The sequence below is a fragment of the Dendrobates tinctorius genome, unplaced genomic scaffold (assembly GCF_039654945.1).
Source record: "Dendrobates tinctorius isolate UK_male_01 unplaced genomic scaffold, ASM3965494v1 ptg000167l, whole genome shotgun sequence".
Taxonomy (NCBI): domain Eukaryota; kingdom Metazoa; phylum Chordata; class Amphibia; order Anura; family Dendrobatidae; genus Dendrobates; species Dendrobates tinctorius.
Genome location: NW_027361834.1, coordinates 2,678,179 through 2,702,143, shown reverse-complemented (window position 1 = coordinate 2,702,143; position 23,965 = coordinate 2,678,179). Strand labels below are relative to the sequence as shown.

At 43.4% G+C, this 23,965-nt stretch overlaps 1 protein-coding gene across 5 annotated transcripts in view; it reads right to left on the bottom strand.

Moving 5' to 3' along the window:
- Nucleotides 1-23,965, bottom strand: part of OXNAD1 (oxidoreductase NAD binding domain containing 1) — a 119,131-nt gene that overhangs the window by 26,259 nt on the left and 68,907 nt on the right. For 4 of the 5 annotated variants that reach the window (XM_073550725.1, XM_073550726.1, XM_073550729.1 and 1 more), the window contains 4 exons: nucleotides 23,102-23,197; nucleotides 21,119-21,260; nucleotides 18,211-18,453; nucleotides 6,655-6,763 (listed from right to left, as the gene is read on the bottom strand). In XM_073550725.1, the coding sequence (XP_073406826.1) occupies nucleotides 6,655-6,763; nucleotides 18,211-18,453; nucleotides 21,119-21,260; nucleotides 23,102-23,197 (590 nt within the window). The remainder of the gene's footprint in view (nucleotides 1-6,654; nucleotides 6,764-18,210; nucleotides 18,454-21,118; nucleotides 21,261-23,101; nucleotides 23,198-23,965) is intronic. The other variant, XM_073550727.1, reaches the window with a different exon arrangement.

Sequence of the window (23,965 nt, the reverse complement as noted above, 5' to 3'; positions counted from 1 at the left end):
GATGCTGAGAACAGGGCTGTACCTGTCTAGAAAGGAGTGTTAGGCGCATATGCTCTATGGGACTGCCGGAGAAAGAAGAGTACACTGCTCAGCTATTTACACGAGTCACAATGACAATGAAGGGAGTGGAGGTCGAGCATGTGCACTTTCGCGTCATTAAAGTGGTGGCTCAGGAGCTCCGTTCTCTTTATCGATGGTGATCCTGCCAGAATGGACTCCAGAGATCAGTAGGTTATCCTCAGGATAGGAGATAAACATGACAATCTGGGAAAAAAACTCTGTAATGACCAATACATAAACCAAGTGGAAAGGTACACTTAGACCTCATGCAGTGAACGTGTATGGAGGCACTCGGTGGTAAAGAAGTCTTCCCACCAGCAAAGTACATTTTAATTAATAGATCTTGGAATATAAATAAGTTCCACAACTGGATGTGTTAAACAAAAAATGTTCCTGTGCCGAGATAATCTTATGAATGTGCCCCTGCTATGTACTGTGTTATGGCTACTTGCAGCTCTAGTGTTTCATGGAGCTATGTGGAGGTCACTTTACAAGTCTATGACCTCCTCGTTCTGGCTCTCATAGACCTGCATTGCGCTCTTGTGTATAGCTTCTGACTTCCGGCCAGTCAGAAGCTGCGCTCACAGGAAGGCGCTAGGGGAATGGAGAGGCACAAAAAAAACCTGTGAAGACGCTGGAGGGCGAGTATATGACTGGGGGCTTAGATTTAGGGCTCATACTCACTTGCGAGAGACTCGCACAATTTTCTTGCGAGTCTGTTGCATGAAATCCTGGCACTGCCACCGGCACTGGGACCGGAGCGTGACGCTGCATGGAAATATATGTAGCCTCACGCCCCGGTACCAGTGCCGGCGGCAGTGCCAGGTCTTTGTGCGAGTCTCTAGCAAGTGAGCATGTGCCCTTAAAGTGTCACTCCTGCGATGAAAACCAGTAACGCTGGAGCGTTGCTTTAACCAATACACATTAAAACGGCGGCCGCTAAGTGGCCATATTCCCTCATTGCAGTGTTAACCCCTTAATGACAGCCAATACGTCTTTTTACTGACCTGAGATATAAGAGAATATCATATACATACAGGTGAAAATCCAGCAGCTGTCGGCTGTACACTACAGCTGACAACTTGCTGTATCACCAACGATCAGTGTTGGCACCGTCCATATCTGTTTAAATGGTTAATAGATTGTGGGGGCTTCTGCTTTAATATAACTGACACACCGAGATCATGACTGTGTGGTCCTGATGTTTGCCATAGCAGTTCATGGCCAAATAGCGGCCTTAGAGTCTGCCGGCTCTAGCGGTCAGTTCAGAAGTTAGTGACATTTAGGTGGTAAACAAACACTTTTTCATTCCTGCTATACCACTTTGCCTTAATTCCTGAAAATCACCTGAAGGGTTAATAAACTGCCTGATAGCACTTTTCAATATGCCAGGGGGTGCTGTTTTTAAAATGGTATCACGTTTGGAGTTTTCCAATATATAAGACCCCCAAAGTCACTTCAAACCTGGATAGGCTAACAAAATAAATTAGCGTTTTAAAAATGGTACTGATGTAATGTAGACATGCGGGAAATGTTATTTATTAATGTTTTTCTACGGTATGACTATCTGGATTAAAGGGATAATCATTCAAAGTGTGAAAATTGCAATTTTTTTACATTTCTGTCAAATATCTGATATTTTTTATAAATAAACACAAAACATATGAACCTAAATTTACCATTATCATAAATTATTATGTGCCGTGAAAAAACAGTCTCAAAATTACTGGGGTTTGTTGAAGCATTCCAGAGTTATCACCACATAAAGTGACATTGGTCAGAATTAAAAAAAAAAAAAAATGGCCCTGTCAATAAGGGGTTAAAAAAGCGAACAGGAATAAAGTTATTGCGCAACCCAGCACTGGAAAATCTATGGGGGTTGCCGAGACCCTGGAGAACACAATCAGGCTCGGTTTTTCCAGTTCCCGATCACGTGATCGTCATTATTCAATGAATAGCGGCGATATAGTTAAAAAAAAGAAAAAAAGTGTGCCAGCTATTAAAAACATTTCTCTCTCTTCTGACAGGATATACACAGAGGAGAGAGAAGTGAGGTCCCCAAGCCCCTCCCCCCTGGTACCTCCGCCATCCCCCGGCGTGCACATGTGGAGTGTGCCCACCGAGATCTGCTGGTCGGCCCAGCAGGGATTATTCCTATTGGATCATTTTGATCACTGTGATAGGGTCTATCAAAGTGATCAGAAGCCAATAATTAGTATGTCACCCCCACCATCCCCTTAGTCAGATTATATTTTTTTTATTTTATAATTTTAATTTCTTTCATTCTTTGTCGCTAGGGTTGATGTTGGGGGTTAAGGCTTTTTTAAAAAATTCAAAAAAAAAAAAAAAAAAAAAAAAAAAGAGGCGACGATATGACAATTAGTGTTGGGGGGTTTCCACTGTTTAGGCACATCCGGGGCTCTCCAAATGCGACAAGGTGTCTGCTATCAATTCCAGACATTCAGACATTTTTCCGTCCAAAAACTCAAACAGTGCTGCTTCCCACACTTATGGCTGTGTGCCCAAACAGTAGCTTTTCCCCACATATATCAGCGTATTCAGGATAAATTGCACAACAAATTTTGAGGTCCATTTTCTCCTGGTTTCATTGTGAACGGAAAAAAATTGTGGCTAAAGCTAAATTTTTGTGAAAAAAAAATAAATAAATCATTTTTTCCTTCCACATTCCATTAATTTCTGTGAAACACCTAAAGGGTTAATAAACTTGTTGAATGTGGTTTTGAGCACCTGGAGGGGTGCAGTTTTTAGAATGGTGTCACTTTTGGTTATTTTCTGTCATATAGGCCCCTCAAAGTCACTTCAAATTCGAGGTGGTCCCTAAAAGAAATGGTTTTGTAAATGTTGCTGATCAACTCTGACCCCCTCCCAACTTCCTAACAAAAAAAAAAATATGTTTCAAAAAATTGTGCTGATGTAGACATGTGGGAAATGTTACTTATAAACTATTTTGTGTGGCATAACAATCTGATTTAAGGGAATACAAATTTAAAATTTGAAAATTGCAAAATGTTAAATTTTTTTGGTTACATTTTTGATATTTTCATAAACATACGCAAATGATATCGACCAAAATTTACCACTAACATGAAGTACAATATGTCACGAAAAAACTGTCTCAGAATCAATGGGATCCGTTGGAAGTGTTCCGGAGTTATTACTACATAAAGTGACAGTTGTCAGGTTTAAAAAATTTGGCCTGGGCCTGAAGGTGAAAATAAGCTCCATCACTAAGGAGTTAAGCAGTTCATGTGGCTCCATACCGTGGAAGCAAAGGGAATTTGTCTTCTGTCATATGGTGTTTTTTTCACTTGGAAATATATAAGCTCACGGAAAAAAACAAAACTGTATGTCAATGGAGACCCTCAAAAGAACAGTAGGGCTCCTTAGGTGTCTGTTGTTGCAATTTCATGGCTGAATACAATGAAGAGATTGTATGGAGGATTGTACGTGCCTATAAGGCCATAAGCCATACTATTCTTACCTTCAGAACGAATACAACATTCAAGTGTGTTTGTAGCATTTTTAGCTTTAAATGAAATATATATTTACAAGGAGAACAAGATATTACAGCACACAACATTATCCCATTCTATACTATTGGCAGCATGTTGGCTCAGTGGTTAGTACTGCAGCCATGCAGCATGGGGTTGTAAGTTCCCCCTCAAAAGGACATCTGCAAGAAGTTTATATGTTACCCAGTGATTGGGTCAGTTTCCTCCCACATTCTAATGACGTACTGCTAGGGAACCTAGATGGTGAGCCCCAGTGGGGACAGTGATTATAATGTCTGAAATTAATGTAACTATATGAGTGAGTAAATTAAATAACCAAGAATAAATTTGGCATGGTGGTCATATGTTGCCTGTGTTTGTGTGGATTTTATACGAGTTCCCGTTTCTTCTTACGTCTAATGGAGGTTAGGCCAGGTTCACATTACGTTAACCCATCCCGTTCAACGCATAGCGTTGACGGGCTGCATTAACTGAATAGCATGCGTTATGCTATACCCGCTAGCGCAGATGATTCATCTGTACTAGCGGTGATGGAGCCTCAGACGCTGCAGCCCGCGTCCGAGGCTCCGTCACTGAATGACGGCACATCGCGAACGCATGCCGCTTTACGGCATGCGTCTCGATGTGCCCGACAATGGGGGCCAATAGCAGCGTTAACGGACTGCGTTTTGCCGCGGTGTAACGCAGTCCGTCTAACGGACTGCCTGAACGCAGTGTGACCCCGGCCTTAATCGGCTTGTTATGAAATTGGGGCAAGAGTGAAATAGTTTTTTGTGCATTTGCATGATGGACTTTGAAGCGACCAATTACCTGTACTTTATTTAGGTTTAGATTGTGCGCTATATACAGCTCTGACAAAAATTAAGAGACCACTGCAAAATTTTCAGTTTGTCTGATTTTTCTCTTTATAGGTATATTTTTGAGTAAAATATAAATTGCTTTTTTATTCTATAAACTACTGATAACATGTCTTCGAATTTCCAAGCACTAAATTTTGTATTTATTTTCAAAAAATGAGAAATGGTCAAAATAAAAAAATGCAGTGCTTGCAGACCTCAAATAATGCTAAGAAAACAAGTTCATAATCATTTAAAAACAATATTAATGTTTTAACTAAGGAAGAGTTCTGAAATCAATATTTTGTGGAATAACCGTGATTTTTAAAAACAGCTTTCATGCATCTTGGCATGCTTGCCAACAGTCTTTTAAACTGCTTTTGGGTGACCTTATGCCACACCTGGGACAAAAATTTAAGTAGTAGTTCTTTGACGGTTTGTGACTATCCATCTTCCTATTGATTACATTCCAGAGGATTTCAATGGGGTTCAGGTCTGGAGATTGGGCTGGCGATGATAGGGATTTGATGTGGTGATCCTTCATCCACATATTGAATGACCTAGCTGTGTGGCATGGCATATTGTCCTGCTGGAAAAAAACAGTCCTCAGAGTTGGGGAACATTGTCTGAGCAGAAGGAATCAACTTTTTCCAGGATAACCTTGTATGCGGCTTGATTCATACGTCCTTCACAAAGATTAACCTGCCCAATTACAGCCTTGCTGAAGCATCCCCAGATCATCACCGATCCTCCACCAAATTTCACAGTGGGTACTAGACACTGTAGCTTGTACGCCTCTCCAGGTCTCCATATAACCATTAGACGACCAGGTGTTGGGCAAAGCTGAAAATTAGACTAATCAGAGAAGATTACCTTACTCCAGTCCTCTATGGTCCAATCCTTATGTTCTTTGGCAAACTTCAGCCTAGCTCTCCTTTGCTTCTCATTGATAAAAGGCTTTTTCTAGCTTTACATGACTTGAGCCCTGCCTCTAGAAGCCTGTTACGAACAGTTCTTGCCGTGCACTTCACCCCAGCTGCCATTTGCCATTCCTTTTGTAGGTCACTTGATGTCATCCTGCGGTTGCTGAGTGACATTCAAATAAGCCCTGCCTCTAGAAGCCTGTTACGAACAGTTCTTGCCGTGCACTTCACCCCAGCTGCCATTTGCCATTCCTTTTGTAGGTCACTTGATGTCATCCTGCGGTTGCTGAGTGACATTCAAATAAGATGACGGTCATCCCGGTCAGTGGAGAGTCATTTTCGCCCTCTGCCGGCCTGTAGCTTTGTTGTCCCCAATGTCTGCTGCTTGACCTTGTTGTAATGGACAGCAGTCTTAGAATTTTTAAGGATGAAGGCAATATGACGCTCACTGTGCCCCTCTGCTAGTAAAACCAGAATTGAGCCTTTTTCCTCACTCAATACTTTTCTTTTCAACTCCTTTGGCATGGTTAAAAGTAATTTTTTTCATTCCTATTACTTCTGGGATATTACTAGCACTTGTTTTGCCATCCAGCTTATCCTATTACAAGAGGATTGTGAACACCACAGCAGGGTTTGTTATACTTTCCTTCATTAAATAAGATTTGGTTCAGGTGATCACCTAATCAGAAGCACATTAAGTAGAATGAGGTGTACTCTGGTTGGAATTCAACTGACAAAGGAATGGAATGGCTGTCAGACATGTAGAGAGGCTGATTTTTATAAAACTGTGCAGTGGTCTCTTAATTTTTGCCAGAGCTGTATGTGATGCCATTTGTTAGCATGTAACCTATGCTCCCATTACAATGGTGATGGACCAAAAAGTCTACTGTGCGCTACTGCCATCAAAAATTTCATAACAATTGAGACTCCTAAAGGTTATTTTTTTCATAATCCGATACAGTCCTGGTTAGATTAAAAATATATACATTTACATCCAACTTTTGCTATGACAAATACCTAAATGAATAAGATCTTTATTTTGTGACAAGCTACAAGCTTTAACATCTTGTTAAATGGATTATACACGGACTTTCTAAAAATACATGTCTCGTCGGGGTTAAAAGAAATACTTTCACTGCACTTCAAGCTAAAAATAATCAGAATTAGTCAAACACAAACTAAACTAATCATTATTTCTCAACATTTCATAAAACTTTAAGTGGCCCCTGCATTCCTGAATATTGTGTTCCAACAATTCATGACGTATACTTGAACTACGTCCAGCCATAAGGACTTGCTCACCAGTGATGAACGGCTGAAGTTCTGTACAGACTTCTGAACTCTGCTGCGTCACATGAAAGCTGCATGTTATTTTTCCTGGAAAACTGTGTATCAAATTAAGAATGTTTTTCTGCAAGAAAAAAAAAAAAAAAAAAAAAAAAAAGAAAAGCAAATCATAAACAAAGAAATGAATTATGGAGGCAACGAGACCAAGGAGAAAAATATATTAAGGCTCCTAGAGGACAAATGAGTGCCATTTTAATACCGTTTTTAAATATAGTACTCATCCAAATTGCATTACACACATACAGAAAACTGACAGTTCATGAACCTAAGAGAATATAGTACAAAGCTTTCTGCATGCAGTAGGGTTTACCTGCGGCCTTACATTCTATTACTGGCATGCATCAACACTAGGGGTATTATGGACATGCTAAAGGGAACTGTCAGCTGTTTTGGCCGCTATAAGATGCAGTCACTGCCTTTCAGGGCTTATCTACAGCATTCTATAATGGTGCAGATAAGCCCCTGGTCCGACCTGAAAAATAAGTTTTATTATACTCACCTGGGATGGGGGCGGTCTGGTCCGATGGGTGTTGCAGGACCGGGTCCGGCTCCTCCCATCTTTTTGCGATGCTGCCTTCCCGATTGCTTCATCGCTCCCTGGCATTGCGCTCCTGCACAGGCGTACTTATCTGCCCGGTTGAGAGCAGAGTAAAGTACTGCATTGCGCAGGCGCCAGGAAAGGTCAGAGTCTCAGCGCCTGCGCTCTGCAATACTTTGCTCTGCCCTCAACAGGGCAGATCAGTACGCCTGCGCAGGAGCGCGATGCTACAGCATTATAATATAATGCTGTAGATAAGCCCTGAAAGGCGGTGACTGCATCTTATAGCGGCTAAAACAGCTGACAGGTTCCCTTTAAGCATTTGAAGCAGATATTTTTACACCAAAAACATGTCTCTAGGCAGTAAAAACACTCAGCAAAATGCTTGGCTTTTTCAGAGCGCTTACCCCATTCACTTGAATGGGGGAAAAAGCTGGAAAAAAAAAAAAGAATGCGGAAAGAATTTAGACATGCTGCAAATTTGAAACTACAATGAAAAATGCAATGTGTGAATGAGACTACAGAAATCTCATTGCCTTTTCCTGGCACAGTAAAAAGCTGTGTTTTTCTTGGCAGAAACGCAATGTGTGAAGAAGCCTTAATACAAGTGAATTTAATAATAACACCATTGAGAGGAAGTTTGCATGTACTGGTATGTAATACGAAACTACTTAGCAAATTACCCATTTTGATAAAAGAAATAGGAACCTCTATTTGACAATTTATTCATATATTTCTAGGAGGAATAAAAGAAGAAAAGTACAATGCAGATGTTTAAGAAAAGATGCTCTAGATTATTTTTTAATTTCATAAGGAATTCAAGTATTTATAAACACAGACACGGGTGGAAAAGACCCTTTAGTTTTGTACTGATCAATAATATTAAATTAATATTACATAAGCTTCGAAACGGATAGTTCCTTTAAGAACGTATACAAACATGAAGAAAAAAAAAAAAAGAGAAGAAAAAGAAAACAAACAAAAGCTCCAGAACATAAGAGCACAGCTGGAATGTGGGCAAAGTGTTTACATGGAAAAAAATGGAATTAGTCCCTATTTGCTGTACAGTACAGACACATATGTACGTGTTGGTTTTACTACAGACTAGTTGTGTCGAATGTAATGTGGTCTGGGAAAAAAAAAAAAAAAAAAAAAAAAAGGGCTAAATTGTAGCACGCCGCACTTAATTTACCTTTCCGAGTACTATTCGTAAAGGGAACATTTGCATTTTGAAAGCATTATGGCTGCTGATTTCCTCTCGTGTGCCGCTGTGAAGGTGGCAGAGGCAAAACCATTTCCACTCAAATTGAATGTAGGCAACAAATGAGCTGCAGAAAACAGTTTGTAGGCTTTTGTTCACACCATTTATTCCAGGCATTGCCTCTCCCTATCCCACTGGGCAGTACTTACACTCACAATGAAGCAAGCAGCCAGGCTGAGCTTTAGTCGATAATAGTCACTGGCAGGCCATTGTTTACCGACTTAAATGCACTGTTCTAAATATGGGAAATAAATGGCTGACTTGGAAATGCTGCTTTATGTGATTTTGAATTCTATTTCAGACACAGAGTTATTTGTTCAAATGCTCAACATTACAAAAATCACAAACACAGAACTACGGTATGGGGCAAAATAGTTATCCTTACTTTACGAGCGTTCAGTAACAAAAGGTTATCAAACTGTGTGGATTGATTTAGTAGGAATTCACAGTGTATAATAAATATGGATTCCCTCTATTATTATTAGGTGAAAAAGCAAAAGGGATTTGTACATTATGGAAGAGAAGGTCCATGAGCAGAGATGAGCGAATTTGTTCAGATTTTGGCCCCGAATCTGATTTTGACATCTTCGGGCCACATTCGAACACTATTCGTGCAGAATGTATGTTTTATGTTCGGGTCCGAACACATTCAGTAATTTCTACTCCCATTGACTCTAATGACGTTCGGCTGTGTTCGACGAATATTGCAAAAACAATAATCGATGCCGATTGTATTCAGAACCAAATCTGAACATATTCACTCATCTCTATCAATGAGGACTGGGCTCTAGCATTTTAAAATGTTAAAACAATTTTTACTGTGAAATTAAAAACATGCTGAGAAAAAAAACAAGTTAAAAAATATTAAGGATCCATAAGCGTTTTGGGTTAGTAAACATTATTCATAGCGGTTGTAAACCCGAAAAGTGTAAGCTTATAGATTCTTAATGTTTACTATCTGCTTGTTTTTTCTCACCATATAAAGGGAATCTGTCACCACATTTGTTTGACCTATCTAAACTATTAATATGAACATACAGGTTATAGGATGCTGAAACATGGATTTTTGTGAGTACTCACCGTAAAATCCTTTTCTCCGAGACACTCGTTGGGGGACACAGATACTGTGGGTGTATGCTTCTGCCGCTTGGAGGCTGACACTAAGTGAAAAAAAGAGGTTAGCTCCTCCTCCGTCGTATACACCCTCGCCCCTATTGCGGGCGGAACTCAGTTTGGTGCCAAAGCAGTAGGAGGACAACAAAATCAGCCTTAATACAGGTACAACATGTCTAGAAAAAGACCACCCTCATATCACATAAATAAATACGTATTAACCAAACAGAAACAGAGCCAACTGGCTAAAAGGGTGGGTGCTGTGTCCCCCAATGAGCGTCTCGGAGAAAAGGATTTTACGGTGAGTACTCACAAAAATCCATGTTTCTCCTTCGCCTCATTGGGGGACACAGATACTGTGGGACGTCCTAAAGCAGTCCCTGGGTGGGAGATTGACTCACCGATCCAAGCTACATGCACCTCTTGTTTAACAAGTACGCCACCGCTGCTTGGAGAATCATTCTACCCAGGCTCGCATCCGCCGAGGCCTGAGCATGGATATTATAATGTTTGGCAAATGTGTGCAGGCTCCATGGACCAGGTTGCTGCCTTGCAAACCTGTTCCGTCAATGCCTGGTGCCGAAGCGCCCAAAAGGCGCCCCCTGCCTGGGTAGAGTGTGCTGCGATCCCTGCTGGAATCGGCGTGCCTCTAACGCGGTAGGACTCCTGAATCGTTCAACGAATCCATCTGGCTATGGTCGATTTTGAGGCAGCGAGTCCCTTTCTGCGCCCTTCGGGGAGCACGAACAGCGTGTCCGTCTGATGAAAGGGTGCCGTCCGCGACACGTACCTCCGGAGGGCTTATACCTGGTCTACCATGTGAAGAGCCTTTTCCACATGGTGCACCGGTGCTGGACAAAATGAAGGCAAAACAACATCTTCATTAATGTGAAAAGAGGACACGACTTTCGGCCGAAAAGGAGGGGCTGGTCTGAGGACCACCTTATTACTATGGAAAGTGAGGAACGGAGCTCGGCAGGACAGGGCCGCCAGCTCTGAAACCCGCCTGATGGAAGTGATGGCCACTAGGAACACCACTTCCCAGGTAAGGTACCTCAAAGAGATATTCTGAAGCGCTTCAAATGGAGCTTCCTGCAGAACACTTAGGACCCTGTTAAGATCCCAGGCGTCCATAGGCGCCTTCTAGGGGAGGTACCAAGTGGGAGACTCCCTGAATGAAAAGTCTCCACATGCAAATTAGTAGCAATTCTGCGCTGGAACAGGACAGATAAGGCCGATATTTGTCTCCTGAGGGAACCTGGGGCAAAGCCCAAGTCTAATGCTCTACCGACTGAGCTATCTGGGCTCTCTAAGCCCCACTGGAGAAAAGCCAAGATGTTGGGGGATCGAGAATCCCAGCAGGGAAACACCGCGGTGTCAACACCAAGCAAAGAACACCTTCTAGGTGTGGTGGTAAATTCGTGCTGAAGCAGGCTTCTGGGTGCCAATCATTGTAGCGACCACCTCGCTCCCGAACCCTGCCTGGGTTAGAATCCAAGAATCAACGGCCATGCTGTCAAACACATGGTCCCCGAGTTCGGGTGGCAAATCGGCCCTTGAGACAGTAGATCTGGGTGCTCTGGCAGGCGCCAAGGAACGTTGGCGAGCAGCTGCATTAGATCTGCGTCCCACTCTCGACGGGGCCAGCCGGATCGCCGGCACCCCTTCAGTCTTGATCTTTTTGATGACTCTCGGAAGTAGTGGCATTGGGGGAAATAGATTTGGGAGGCGAAACTGGGTCCCTGACAGAATCCACCGCGAATGCCTGCGGGTCCCTGGCCTATGCGACGTATGTGGGCACCTTGGCATTCACTCTGGAAGCCCTCAGGTCCACATGCGGAGCTTCCCACAGTTGACAAATCTGCTGAAAAACTTTGAGATGTAGAGACCACTCTCCGGATGCAAGACCCTGCCGGCTGAGAAAGTCTGCCGCCCAATTTTCCACGCCCCGGGATGTGGAGTGCCGAAATCACCGAGTGGTTTGCTTCGGCCCGCTGAAGAACAAGCTCCCCCTCTGGTTGCTCTGCTGCGGGTGCCCCCTTGATTATTTATGTAAGCCACCGCCGTGGTGTTGTCCGATTGAAAGTGAAGAAACTTCTGCAGCGCCAGCCGAATTGCTCGTATCTCCAATAAGTTGATCGGGAGGCATGCCTCCTGTGGCGACCACCGTCCCAGGGCTGTGTGGTGGCGAAACACCGTTCCCCCCACCGAGGAGGCTGGCGTCGGTTGTTATTACCAGCCAATGATCTGGGGGGAAAGGTTTCCCCTGGGCCAGAGAGGAACTGGTTATCCACCATCCGAGCGACTGCCTGACTTGAGAGGACAGTAGGCACCGCCGATCGAGCGTGAAAGGATTCTTGTCCCAGGCTGACAAGAGGGCGTGCTGCAGGGGCGAAGGTGGAACTGGGCGACAGGTAACGCTTCCATTGCTGCTACCATTTTCCCTAGAATCCTCATCCCGGATCGAATGGTATGAGGGACTGGTTGGCGAAGTGTCCGGACACCCTGCCGGAGAGCTAGCGCCTTTTCCTGAGGGAGAATTACCAACCCTCGGCAAGTGTCGAAGATCATTCCTAGGAAGGAGATCCTCTGAGCTGGCACAAGGGATGACTTCTTTGCATTGCCAACCATCCCAAGCGGGCAAGAGTATCTAGCGTGATGTTGATCTTTTCCTCGCATGCCCGTATTGACGGGCCCTTGACCAAGAGGTCGTCCAGATAAGGCAAGACGACTATGCCTCGAGAATGCAGCGTGGCCATGACAACTGCCATAACCTTTGTGAACACTCTGGGAGCCATGGCTAGCCCGAAAGGTAGCGTAATGTTTAGCCCTGCCCACCAAAATCGGACCCTGAGGGGCCCCGCCCACCAAATCGGACCCAGAGGGGCCCCACCCACCAAATCAGACCCAGAGTGGCCCCACCCAACAAATTGGACCCAGAGGGGCTCCGCCCACAAAATCAGACGCTAAGGGGCCCCACCCACAAAATCGGACCCTGAGGGGCCCCAACCACAGAATCGGACCCTGAGGGGCCCCGGCCACAAAATCAGACCCTGAAGGGTCCCACCCACAAAATCGGACCCTGAGGGGCCCCAACCACAGAATCGGACCCTGAGGGGCCCCACCCACAAAATCGGACCCTGAGGGGCCCCGGCCACAAAATCGGACCCTGAGGGGCCCCAACCACAGAATCGGACCTTGAGGGGCCCCGGCCACAAAATCGGACCCTGAGGGGTCCCACCCACAAAATCGGACCCTGAGGGGCCCCAACCACAGAATCGGACCCTGAGGGGCCCCGCCCACCAAATCGGACTCTGTGGGGCCCCGCCCACCAAATCGGACTCTGTGGGGCCCTGCCCAACAAATCGGACTCTGAGGGGCCCCGCCTACCAAACGGACCCAGAGTGGCCTCGTCCACCAAATTGGACCCAGAGGGGCCCCGCCCACCAAATCGGACCCAGAGGGGCCCCCCAAACCGGACCCTGAGGGGCCCCGCCCACCAAATCAGACCCAGAGGGGCCCCACCCACCAAATCGGACCCAGAGGGGCCCCACCCACCAAATTAGACCATGACGGATCCCGTCCACCAATTCAAGCCCTGAGGAGCCAGGGCCACCGAACCGGATCCTGAGGGGCCCCACCCACCAAATCAGAATCTGAGGGGGCCCACAGGCCAAAGTGGCCCCTGAGAGGCACCCACAGTTAAAACGGATCCGGAGTTGAAAGTCTTGCAGGGGCAGCAGGCAAGTCTCTCTTAAAGGGGCAGCCCGGGCACCATTTCAAAGCACTATCTGTACTTCCTTCAGGAAATACACATCTAGTTATTGTATTGTTAACGTTGTTACTTATGACTTGTGTTTTGAAACTGTTAAACTGTAAAGCGCTGCGGAATATGTTGGCGTTATATAAAGATTATTATTATTAAGGGGTTAACTTAAATTTATTCTTTCATGAGTCATTGACAAGTTTATGACCACTTATAAAATGTGTTCAAAATGCTGCCCAATGTGTTGGATTGTCAATGCAACCATCTTCTTTCACTCTTGACACACTGATAGCAACACCGCAGAAGAAATGCTAGCACAGTCTTCCAGTATCCGTTGTTTCAGATGCTGCACATCTCGTATCTTCACAGCATAGACAATTGCCTTCAGATCACCCCAAAGATAAAAGTCTAAGGGGGTCAGATCGGGAGACCTTGGTGGCCATTCAACTGGCCCACGACGACCAATCCACTTTCCAGGAAACTTCATGTAGGAATGCTCGGACCTGACACCCATAATTGTTGGTATGGTGTGGTATATGGGGTACAAAGACAGTGGGGCCATTCTTCATCAATGGAAACCTCAATGCCACTGGATATCTGAAATTGCTACATAATGTGTTGCCCTCTTTATGCCCTGAAGATGGCACGCTCCCTGAGCTTTTCCAGCAAGATGGTGCACCACCACATTATGGGTGTCAGGTCTGAGCATTCCTACAAGGAATCTTACCCCCTTAGCAACACTGCAGAAGAAATGCTAGTGTATCTGTGTCAAGAGTGGGAGAAGAGGGTCGCATTGACAATCCAACACAATGGGCAGTACTTTGAACACATTTTATAAGTGGTCATAAACTTGTAAATAACTCATGAATAAAGTTACATTAAAACCAAGCACACCATTGTTTTGCTTGTGTCACATGACTCTCAATAATTTTGATGTGTCACATGACCCTCTTCCCATTGGAAAAAATAAAGTTGGATCCAAAATGGCCGACTTCAAAATGGTCACCATGGTCACCACCCACCTTGAAAAGTTTCCCCCCTCCCATAAATTAATGTGCCACAAACAGGAAGTTATCACCAACCATTCCCATTTTATTTAGGTGTATCCATATAAATAGCCCACTCTGTAGTGAATGTAAATTTCTAATTTCAACTGTATGTAATAAAGGTATACATTTTACATCTATAGCTGCTTTTGATTCCATTTTTTCTTTGTAATTTCAAACAAGTTTTCTAACTAATAAAACAACCTTTTTATACAGAGATAGATAGGTAGATAGATATTAGTGATACATGTAATCAGTGATTTGCTGAAAGAAAGCAGACAGCTGTGAGCTGGTATTTTTATTCTGGTGAGGAGCTAATATCCATGGATCTTTCCAGCCTATTAATATCAGCTCACAGCTGTCTGTTTAGCCTTTCCTGGTCATTAAAAAAGGGGGATCCCCTAAAAAAAAATGATGTGGGGTCCCCCTTATATTTTAATAACCAGCAAAGGCTAAGCAGACAGATGTGGGCTGATATTCATGGCGGTGGGGGGTCATGGATATTGGCCCTTCCCCAGACTAATAACACCAGCCCTCAGCTGCCCCAGAACAGGCCCCCCCATTAGATGCGCCAATTTTGGAGCTTGGCCCTGACTCTACCCGATTGCCCTGGCAGTAAGTTTGCATGCTGCGAGTAGTAACAGTAAGGTTACAGTAGTTCATCGGCCATTTCAAGGGTAACCGATGATACTCATCAGTATTATTTTTGCACCTGTATTGCTGTCATCTTAACTACATGAGTCTACTGCATCTGGATAGTGCATTTGTTTGGAGACCTGGGCAGGTAAACATTGCTGCCTTTTTTCTGCTGTTTTTGAGTTTTTGGAGGATTTTTAGTCCTCTTTTTGTAGCTTTGATGTTCAGTTTTTCTGGCAAAAGTGAGGAAAACTCTTAACATTTACTCTCAGAGCCAATTTGAGGATTTTCATCATTTTTTTAATAGGAAGTATAGCTGCTAGATTATGCACTAACAAGCATCGTTAATTTCACTTTTTATTAGTCGAAAAGCTGTTGTTCAACTAATTTACTATCTAAAAGGAGAGTAGTGCAATTCTTTTTATCTCTTGGGCAGAGATGGGATGGGCACAGATACACATCATTGCTCTGGTAAGTGCTTCTGCTTTAGAGAAGATGACGCTCAGAGGAAGGTGTCAGACATGCTCTGCTATTCCTCTACCCTTCTACTGGATGCATATACTGTAGCAGATGCACTTTTTAATACGTGATCTCAACGAAAATTAATGTACCCATTACTTAACATTGTTCAATAACACAAAAGCAAAAAAAAAAGCCTCTAGGGATACTTCTGCTTTCCTAAAACACTAGGGAGTGTATGTCGACTGTCAATGTCTCAAACTAAAATCTTTCTGGAACTGAGCTCCTTCTGCTTCATCTATTATCCTCTCTGCCTTCAACCATTTCTGTAACATGACCAACTTGAAGAGAAATTTTATTGGCTCCATGTCTTGGACTGAACACATCTATCCTTTCTTTTATTTGATCCATTACTAAATTTTGAATTCTTCAAATCATTTTTCCCTCATGCCTGTCCTTACCTTAATGATGACACTGCCAAAATCTCAATACAGTCCCATAGAATTTTCTACTTAACACTATCTGACATTCCACAATTATATTTTAAATGCTCCGACTTGTCAACAAGACTCTCCACAACACAGCACCGTCAATCAAGTCTGCTGATCTCTATCTTATGAACGCATTTTTACTCTTCATTCAGCAAAATGACCTACAACTTCTACCCTCTCTTACAATATCCTTTCCCTCCTGTCTTCAGGACTTGCACTGTGCTGCAGCCAGCCACTCTCTGGAACTCATTGCCCTGGACCATCAGACATGCTCCTTTCAGTTCCGACCATTTGTCATTAAATAGCAATTTTATCAATTTTATAATAATGAGAATAGCTAAGTGCTTGAATCAACAAGCAACTTTGAAATGTATTTGCTGTTAAAAAAATCTTCTACATTCTAAAGAATTAAGGGATTTTTATTTGAGTTACTGGCTCTAAGTTATCAACCACCTCTGCAGGCTATCAATGGTGGCCGGTCTCCTTGGCATGGGATGCTACAAAAATCTCTTCAATTCCCCTACACTTCAACCATGCTGCAAAAAAAATTCCTCAGCTGGCAGCATCGGAGAGCACACAGGTCGGGCCACAAGTGATAAGCCACCAGCTTGAACTGTCAATCATAAGCACACAGGTCCTGGAAAGCAGGAAGCCAGGATTCTGAGGTGTGGTCATCTCTTGCAAAATCAAACTGCTTTAAAGCTCACTTTGTCCAGGAGAGTCCATGTGACATAACCACATACGAACAGTCCCCAGGTTATAAACTAGATATATTGTGTAGCTTTGTTCATAATCTGGATAAGTATTTACCATAAGTTGTATCAGGGCTGGGAAAAAAACACCTTACCTCACTGATGACTGCTCCAGCCATCCCACAGCTTGTAGTCTGCCATAAGGTCCTTTTCTGTCGTTGAGTGCACCGCACCTCCAGAACCCTTCCTAAAGAAAAGGGCTTATGGCAGCATACAGGCCTCGGAGGTTACTGTAACGTCATAAGGTGGTCGTGGCCAGAAGTCTTGGAGAAAGGGTGCACGATGACAAAAAGAATAGGACCAGACCAACAAGCATCAGGCTGCTGGAGAGGTGAGTCTTTGGTATTGTATTTTTTAAGCAATACTCACCTCTCCTGCCACCCCACTGCTCTCCGTCCGGTGATCTTCTTTACATTGCTGGGTGCACTGCATATCCAGCCTTTTCAATGTAGGCACGTCATAACGTCACAACCTTATGAGCAGTGACCTTTGGGTGTTAGACCCAACAGAAGTCTTGGAAATGCAGCGTGCGACAAAGTAGAGAGCCAGATGGCTAGCAGCGTGGTTGCTGGAGATGTATTGTTTGCTTTTTTAAACTAAAACTCACCTTGCTGTCCTATCCTGTTCTTTCACTTTTGGTGTGGTGTGCCACATCGCTGACCTCTGCACTATAGGCTAAGACTTATAGCCAAGTCCATACCGGAGCTTACTGTGTGTCATAAGGTTGTGGTGACGAAGCGACCTCTGGTGCTCAGTGAGTTCCGGCCAGGACACAGCAACAGCAGGAGAACTACATGGCCAGAATGGTCAGAGCCGAGTAGGCTAGGTTTTCTATTTTAACATCCAACATTTGTAACTAGGGGTTGTATGAAAGTCTGATGCTCGTAAGTTGGGAGCTCCCTGTACAAAGACCAGTACACAACCCAATTAGCCATATATATGTCCACTACATCCTTTCTTCAGGGACCCACCTTGGTCATTGCACTTTATAGCTTTGTGATAGGTGTTAACAATCACTTTCTGGTGAAAATGTTGTGCAATTTTCTTTATAATCGAAATACCAAGAAAAGTCCTTGGCTCTAAAGTCTAAATTAGCACCATGTTTCACATGACACTTTCACATTCTTGTTTATTAGATTGAAAGCTTTTAAGGGTAAAAACCTTTCTCCTTAGGTTTCGTTGTTCATAGGTTTTGATTACAAAAATAAAAACTATCTTGAGTATTAAGGCGATTTTCTCTTTTTTTTTTCCTCAAAAGATTATTATTTCAAAAGAACAAAATGGAGACAGATTAAATATTACTCTTGTATAAGCAACCTAAAAGCTTATTTTACTAAGTCAGAGGGTCATCTAGGATACTTAGCCTTGACTGCAAATGATGCTTTTACATATTTTTTTTTTCCTTCATCGACCACAAAATGTGCTAGGAAGTTTATCAATAGAAATTACCTTGAATAGTAACTCACTGGTGTTCTTGGCACAATAATAGAGTCTTACACTCCCCATTTGGAAGCCTTTACCCGTTGTCTCTAGGGCCTTGTGAAGGTCAGCAACATGTAAGAGTATTGAAAACAGGGGATTGATTCCTACTCCACCAGCTATTAAGACCAGATCCACAGGAGAGTCAGATGCTTGAGGATCAAAGAAAAACTCTCCCCCCACTCGTAGAGCCACTTCTGAGCCGAGAGAACACTGTGATACAGAAGAAAAGCCATAATAATGAATACAAATTAAGCAAAGCAAAAAAAAACCCACAAACTTAAATGCACATAATGACAATAAAAAGTCAACAAATTATGCAATTAGTGGATACACAGATTGGTAAAGGGGGTGGGGTGCGTAATGTGTGCACTCATCTGATTAGTGATCAATAAAAACTATCAGGGTAAAAGAAATCCCCAGTTGTGTATTAGATGAATGCACACGGAATAAGCACTTACACAGGCACAGAGAAATAAATGTGCCATATGTAGTTGACAGAACTCATTTTTATACAAATTTCTTGTTTTCTTTCCCTCCACTGATCAGTGCTTGAGATATTAAATGCAAGATAAATTGCAGAGATACACAATCTGTACCCTGTAATAAGAAGAATTGGCGTGGCGGCAGTAAACACTTGGCAAAGCAGTTCGTTGGCATGGCCATGCTGGTTCCATGCTATTCTGAGTTTTGCTACTGTGCGGTTTGCCTGCTCCACCACACAAAACAAGGCTGTTTATTAATATGCATTACTGAATATCTAGTGGAAGGAGCCAAGTATCACACAAAAAAGAAAGTTTCATCTAAAGAGAAATAGTGAAAATAAATGACATCTTTGCACATGGCAGCATGGTTAGAATTTTAGGATTCGCTGAATACACAATATTGCTATCATACAGCTTATATACAGTGCAATAAATACCCATTGTTTATAGGTGTTAGCCACTATATCTTAAAGGGATAGTCTCCTGTTATTAAATACTTTTGTTAGTCACACAGCATGAAAAGCAGCAAGTTTGCAATGGACTTGCTTTTTCTATCTGCTGTCATTCTCCTGTCATCATTCTCCTGCTATAAGAGCTTTTGCTTTACATAGAAAGCAGTTCATTGTCAAGTAGACTAACCACCAAATACAAATGCACACAATACACTGTTTTAATAAATTCCTCTCAAGTCCTTGTTTGAGAAATCCAAAGCATTCCCTTCTCTGTAGGGCCCAGAATGTCTATCCAGTGTTCCCCAACTCTAGTCCTCAAGAGCCACCAACATGTCATGTTGCCAGGATTTCCTTAGAACTGCACAGGTGATGGAATTATTGCATGTGGAGGCAATGCAATTATCACCGGGGCAATACTAAGGAAATCCTGAAAACAAGACATGTTGGTGGCTCTTGAGGACCAAAGTTGGGGAACACTGGTATGCATTACAGGGACAGCCTAGTTGATTTCTATGAGAATTGTGCAATTCTTCATTTCGCATAAGATGGGGCTGCAGTGGAATTGAACACTTAACTACAGGTCATCTGAATATAATGCCATCCAGATATACTATCATTTGGTCACGAGTAAAGAAACATATTCAAGAAATTGACAAGAGATATTTTATGCAGTTACCAAACACACACCGCAGAAATAAATATAAGTTAAGGCAACTGTAATTCACAAAACTGTAAGTTTTCATCCAAAAGTAAACCCTACTCAACAGGGCAGAGCAGGTGCCGTGACGGGCAGGAAAGAAGAGGTCGTCATCGCTACAAGATAGGAGGCACCGGACCGCGACTCCAATCGGACCAAAATCGGACCCGGGACTGCCCCTGGGTGAGTATAATATAAAGGGCCTGTCACACTAAGCGATATCGCTAGCAATATCGCAATAACTTGTGACGTTATAGCGATATTGTTAGCGATATCGCTGTGTGTGATACTTACCTCCGACCGCTCCCCCGCTGGTTATTGCTGATCACGCGAGAACGTCCAGGACCGTTTCTCGTCTTCAGCTTCCTGCGGCGCTTCCTGTGGAGAGATGAGCGACGAGTGTGGAGCCGGGCGGGAGGACGTCAGGATTGCCTAGTGTGACAGGTAAGTAGCGACCCCCATCCTCTGCGATGTCGCTGGTGAGATCTGCCTGTGTGGCTGCTCACTAGCGACCACTTAGCGATGTACCAGCGATCCTGACCGGGTCATATCACTGGTCGGGATCGCTGGTGCATCGCTAAGTGTGACAGTACCTTAACTCTTTTTTCTTATCTTTCAGGTTACATCGAGGGCTTATCTACGGCATTACAGAATGCTGTAGATAAGCCCCTGATGGCGGTGACGGCAGTTGATAGTCAAAAATGGGGTGACAGATTCTCTTTAACATCTAAAAAGATATACTGCCCTTAATGTTTATTTCATGAACTCCGGCTCCCAGAATGACATTGTGATGAGCTAACAAGCTCGGAAAAGGAGTTATCTCAGCATGCTCGGGTGATAACGAGTCACTTAGACGTACTCAAAAAAATGATGTTCGAGCCCCAACGCCTGCATATCTCATGGCTGTTCAACAACCGCAACACAGGCAGGAATTACCTAACAAAACACATTCCCTGCATGTATTATGGCTGTTAAACAGACATGCAGCCACGGGGTCTCGAACATAGTTTTCAAACACGTCGAAGTCGCTCGGTTAGCACCCGAGCATGCTCAGATAACACCTTATCTGGGCACGTTCAATTATCACTAGTTGTTACTATTTTCTCTTAAGAGTGGATTCTTGTGGCCACAAAAGGTTTTTGCCTTGCAACAATGGTAGAATAGCAGAAGTAAACAGTCATTTTCTGCATATAATCTACTTGTATACTTATATTAGGCTGCAAGTATACTGCACTACACTGTACCTGTGCATGAATCCAGTGAGCAGGAGGATGTAGGTTGTATTTCACAGCAAGCTCCAGAACCCCTTCTCTTTCCAGAAGCCCAGGACTTGAACAAATAGAAAAGCCTCCAACTTTAGGAACCCCGGGAATAAAGAAGTCAACCCTAAAAATAATAAAACAGATATATAACATACATTAGAAACGAATATAGAAAATAGTGCAAAAGTTTATTTTTCTTTTCCGTATAGTGATAATGCACAATAGCTTGTCCGATATGCCCCCTTCAGTGAGCCTGGTGTGGGAGGAGTTTGCTTCCTCAGCTCTGCTGTATTGCTAAATCTAAACACGCTGATTGTGTCACAACTGCTGCACCCAGTAAGCTAAGTGATGCATCGTTGGATTCAGGGTCTCTTTGCCTACATCGGGCTGCTCTCACATGAGGTAGCAAAGACCTACTGACAGATTCCCTTTTTAGGGGTGGTCCAGTGAAAACAAGTTATATCATCTATCCATAGGTGCTAACTTGCTGATCGGTAGGGGTCTGACCTTTGAGACCTGCACTGAGCGGAAAAAATAGGAAACTTATTTCCGTTAAAAGGAAACGGCTCTGCGTGTGCCCGAATGCTGCTCCATTCATTACGTATGGGGCCGGCGAGCTTTTCACTCAGCTTTTTCCAATAGCCCCATAGAGAATAAATTGGCATTTGGACATCTGAACTGCTAAACCAATTCCTAAAGCTATGGCGTTATTGCAGCTTTTTTTCTGGAGAGAGAACTTAACCTCTAAAGCTACTTTCACACTTGCGTTTCTTTGCACTGCGCACCGTGCGTAGTGCAAACGCACATAAAAAACGCATCATGCGTTTTTTTGCGGTTTTGCATGCATTTTTTTGCTCATTAACATGCGCACGTCAGCACACCCATAGACTATAATGGGTGGTTGGGTGAAAAAAAAAACCGCATTGCGTGCGCATGCGTTTTTTGGGGGCAAGTCGGACGCACAAAAAATGCAACAGAGTGCATTTTGTGCGCCCGAGCACACACTACAAAAAAAGGCATGCGCGTACAAACGCATGTGTATGCGCACCCATGTAAAGAATAGGGGAAAAAAACGCATGCTTTTTTTGCGCAAAAAACGCAAGTGTGAAACCAGCCTTAGATAGTGATGGGCGAGTTGCATGCTCGGGTGATCTCAGAGTATTTTGGCGTGCTCGGAGATTTAGTTTTCGTTGTCTCAGCTGCATGATTTGCGACTTGTAGACAGGCTGAATACATGTGGGAATTCCCTAACAAACAGGCATTCCTCACATGTATTCAGGCTGTCTAGCAGTTGCAAATCATACAGAGGAGACGACGAAAACTATATCTCCGAGCACACCAAAATACTTGGAGGACACCCAAGCAACAAATATACTCGCTCATTACTACTCTTAGCAGTAAAAACGCTGTGTATAAAATGCAGCTATTTGCTGAGGTTCTTTTGAGACTTTTTCCCACTGTGTTTTTTTGGTGTGGATTACACGTGTGATTTGTCCTCAGATCAGATTTATTAAAGTCAGTTTTAATCACCAAAAACGCAGCAAAATCGAAGTTTGACACGCTGCAAGCCTATTTGTTGCAGGGTATGTGTAATGTTTTTTTTAGTTTTTTTTTTTTTGTCATTGCTTTCTGTGGGTGAAAAAAAACACAGCAAGCAAAAACGCTGAAACAAGTGACATGCTACAGATTTCAAAAACACTGCAGTGCTCTAAATTCAGCTAATCTAAGAAAAAAAACTAGCTTGTGCATGAGATATATGGAATCTCCTAGCTTTTGCTTGTTGTATTGTATAAAACACAGCTTTTCTGCAGAGAAAAAGCAGCAAAATCTCCAGGTGTGAACATTGTCCAAAGGGGATAAAAGTGTTGAGGATAAAAATTTCCAGTTCTGCCAATTAGTGCAGATCCCACTAATCAGTAAATTGTCACCTAAAAATAAGGGTCCCCATTGTGACTACTCACTCACTTTCCAAAGTAAAGGACAGCGACAGCATCATTTGCTCTTGGGGACCTGGCATGTTCTTGTCGTCGTATGTACTGCAAAACATGCTGCTCGATTCCCCTATACAAAATGATTTTGTGTGAACAACTGCTGCAAAGCCACAAATCAGCCCAACTACAAATGGTCATTTAGTCAGCATTTACATGTATCCAGAAACCGGGCAGGACTGTGGAGCAACCAAAGTTATGTGGTCAATCTCAAGGAAACCTGATACTTCACATATGATTTACACTGCAACTGAATAACAGGAAAAAGAACTCCCAGACATTCCAGATGAAGACACAAGTATATCATCTCTATCTATAAAAATGAATGTATGTATGTATGTATGTATGTGTGTATCACCAACCAATCACAAAGCATCTTTAATTTCACCAGAGCTGTTCAAAAGAAACTGAGCTGTGATTGGTTGCTATGAGCAAGTTTTCCCACTTGACAACACCTCAGCAGACACTGACATGGTGGGAGAAATCTAGCATCCCTGGGAACATAAGCTCCCAGCCATTGTCTGCCCCCCTGAAGGAGCAGAGAGCACATGACAGAAATGAATCCCCTCTCCCGTGCCCATATCCCCATCACACATCTTTCACCCCATAGGCACATCTTCCCTCTTAAAGGGATCATTGGTATAGAAGTCAGGGTAAATCCCTCAGAGCTCTGATTCTCACCCCAGGCTTCTATTAAAGGGATCATTGTTATGGAAGTCAGGACAAATCCACTCAGCGCTCTGGTTCTGACACTAGGCCTCTCTTAAAGGGATCCCTGGTATGGAAGTTAGGACCGTTCCAATCAGCGCTCTGGTTCTGACCCCAGGCTGACGGGATGATG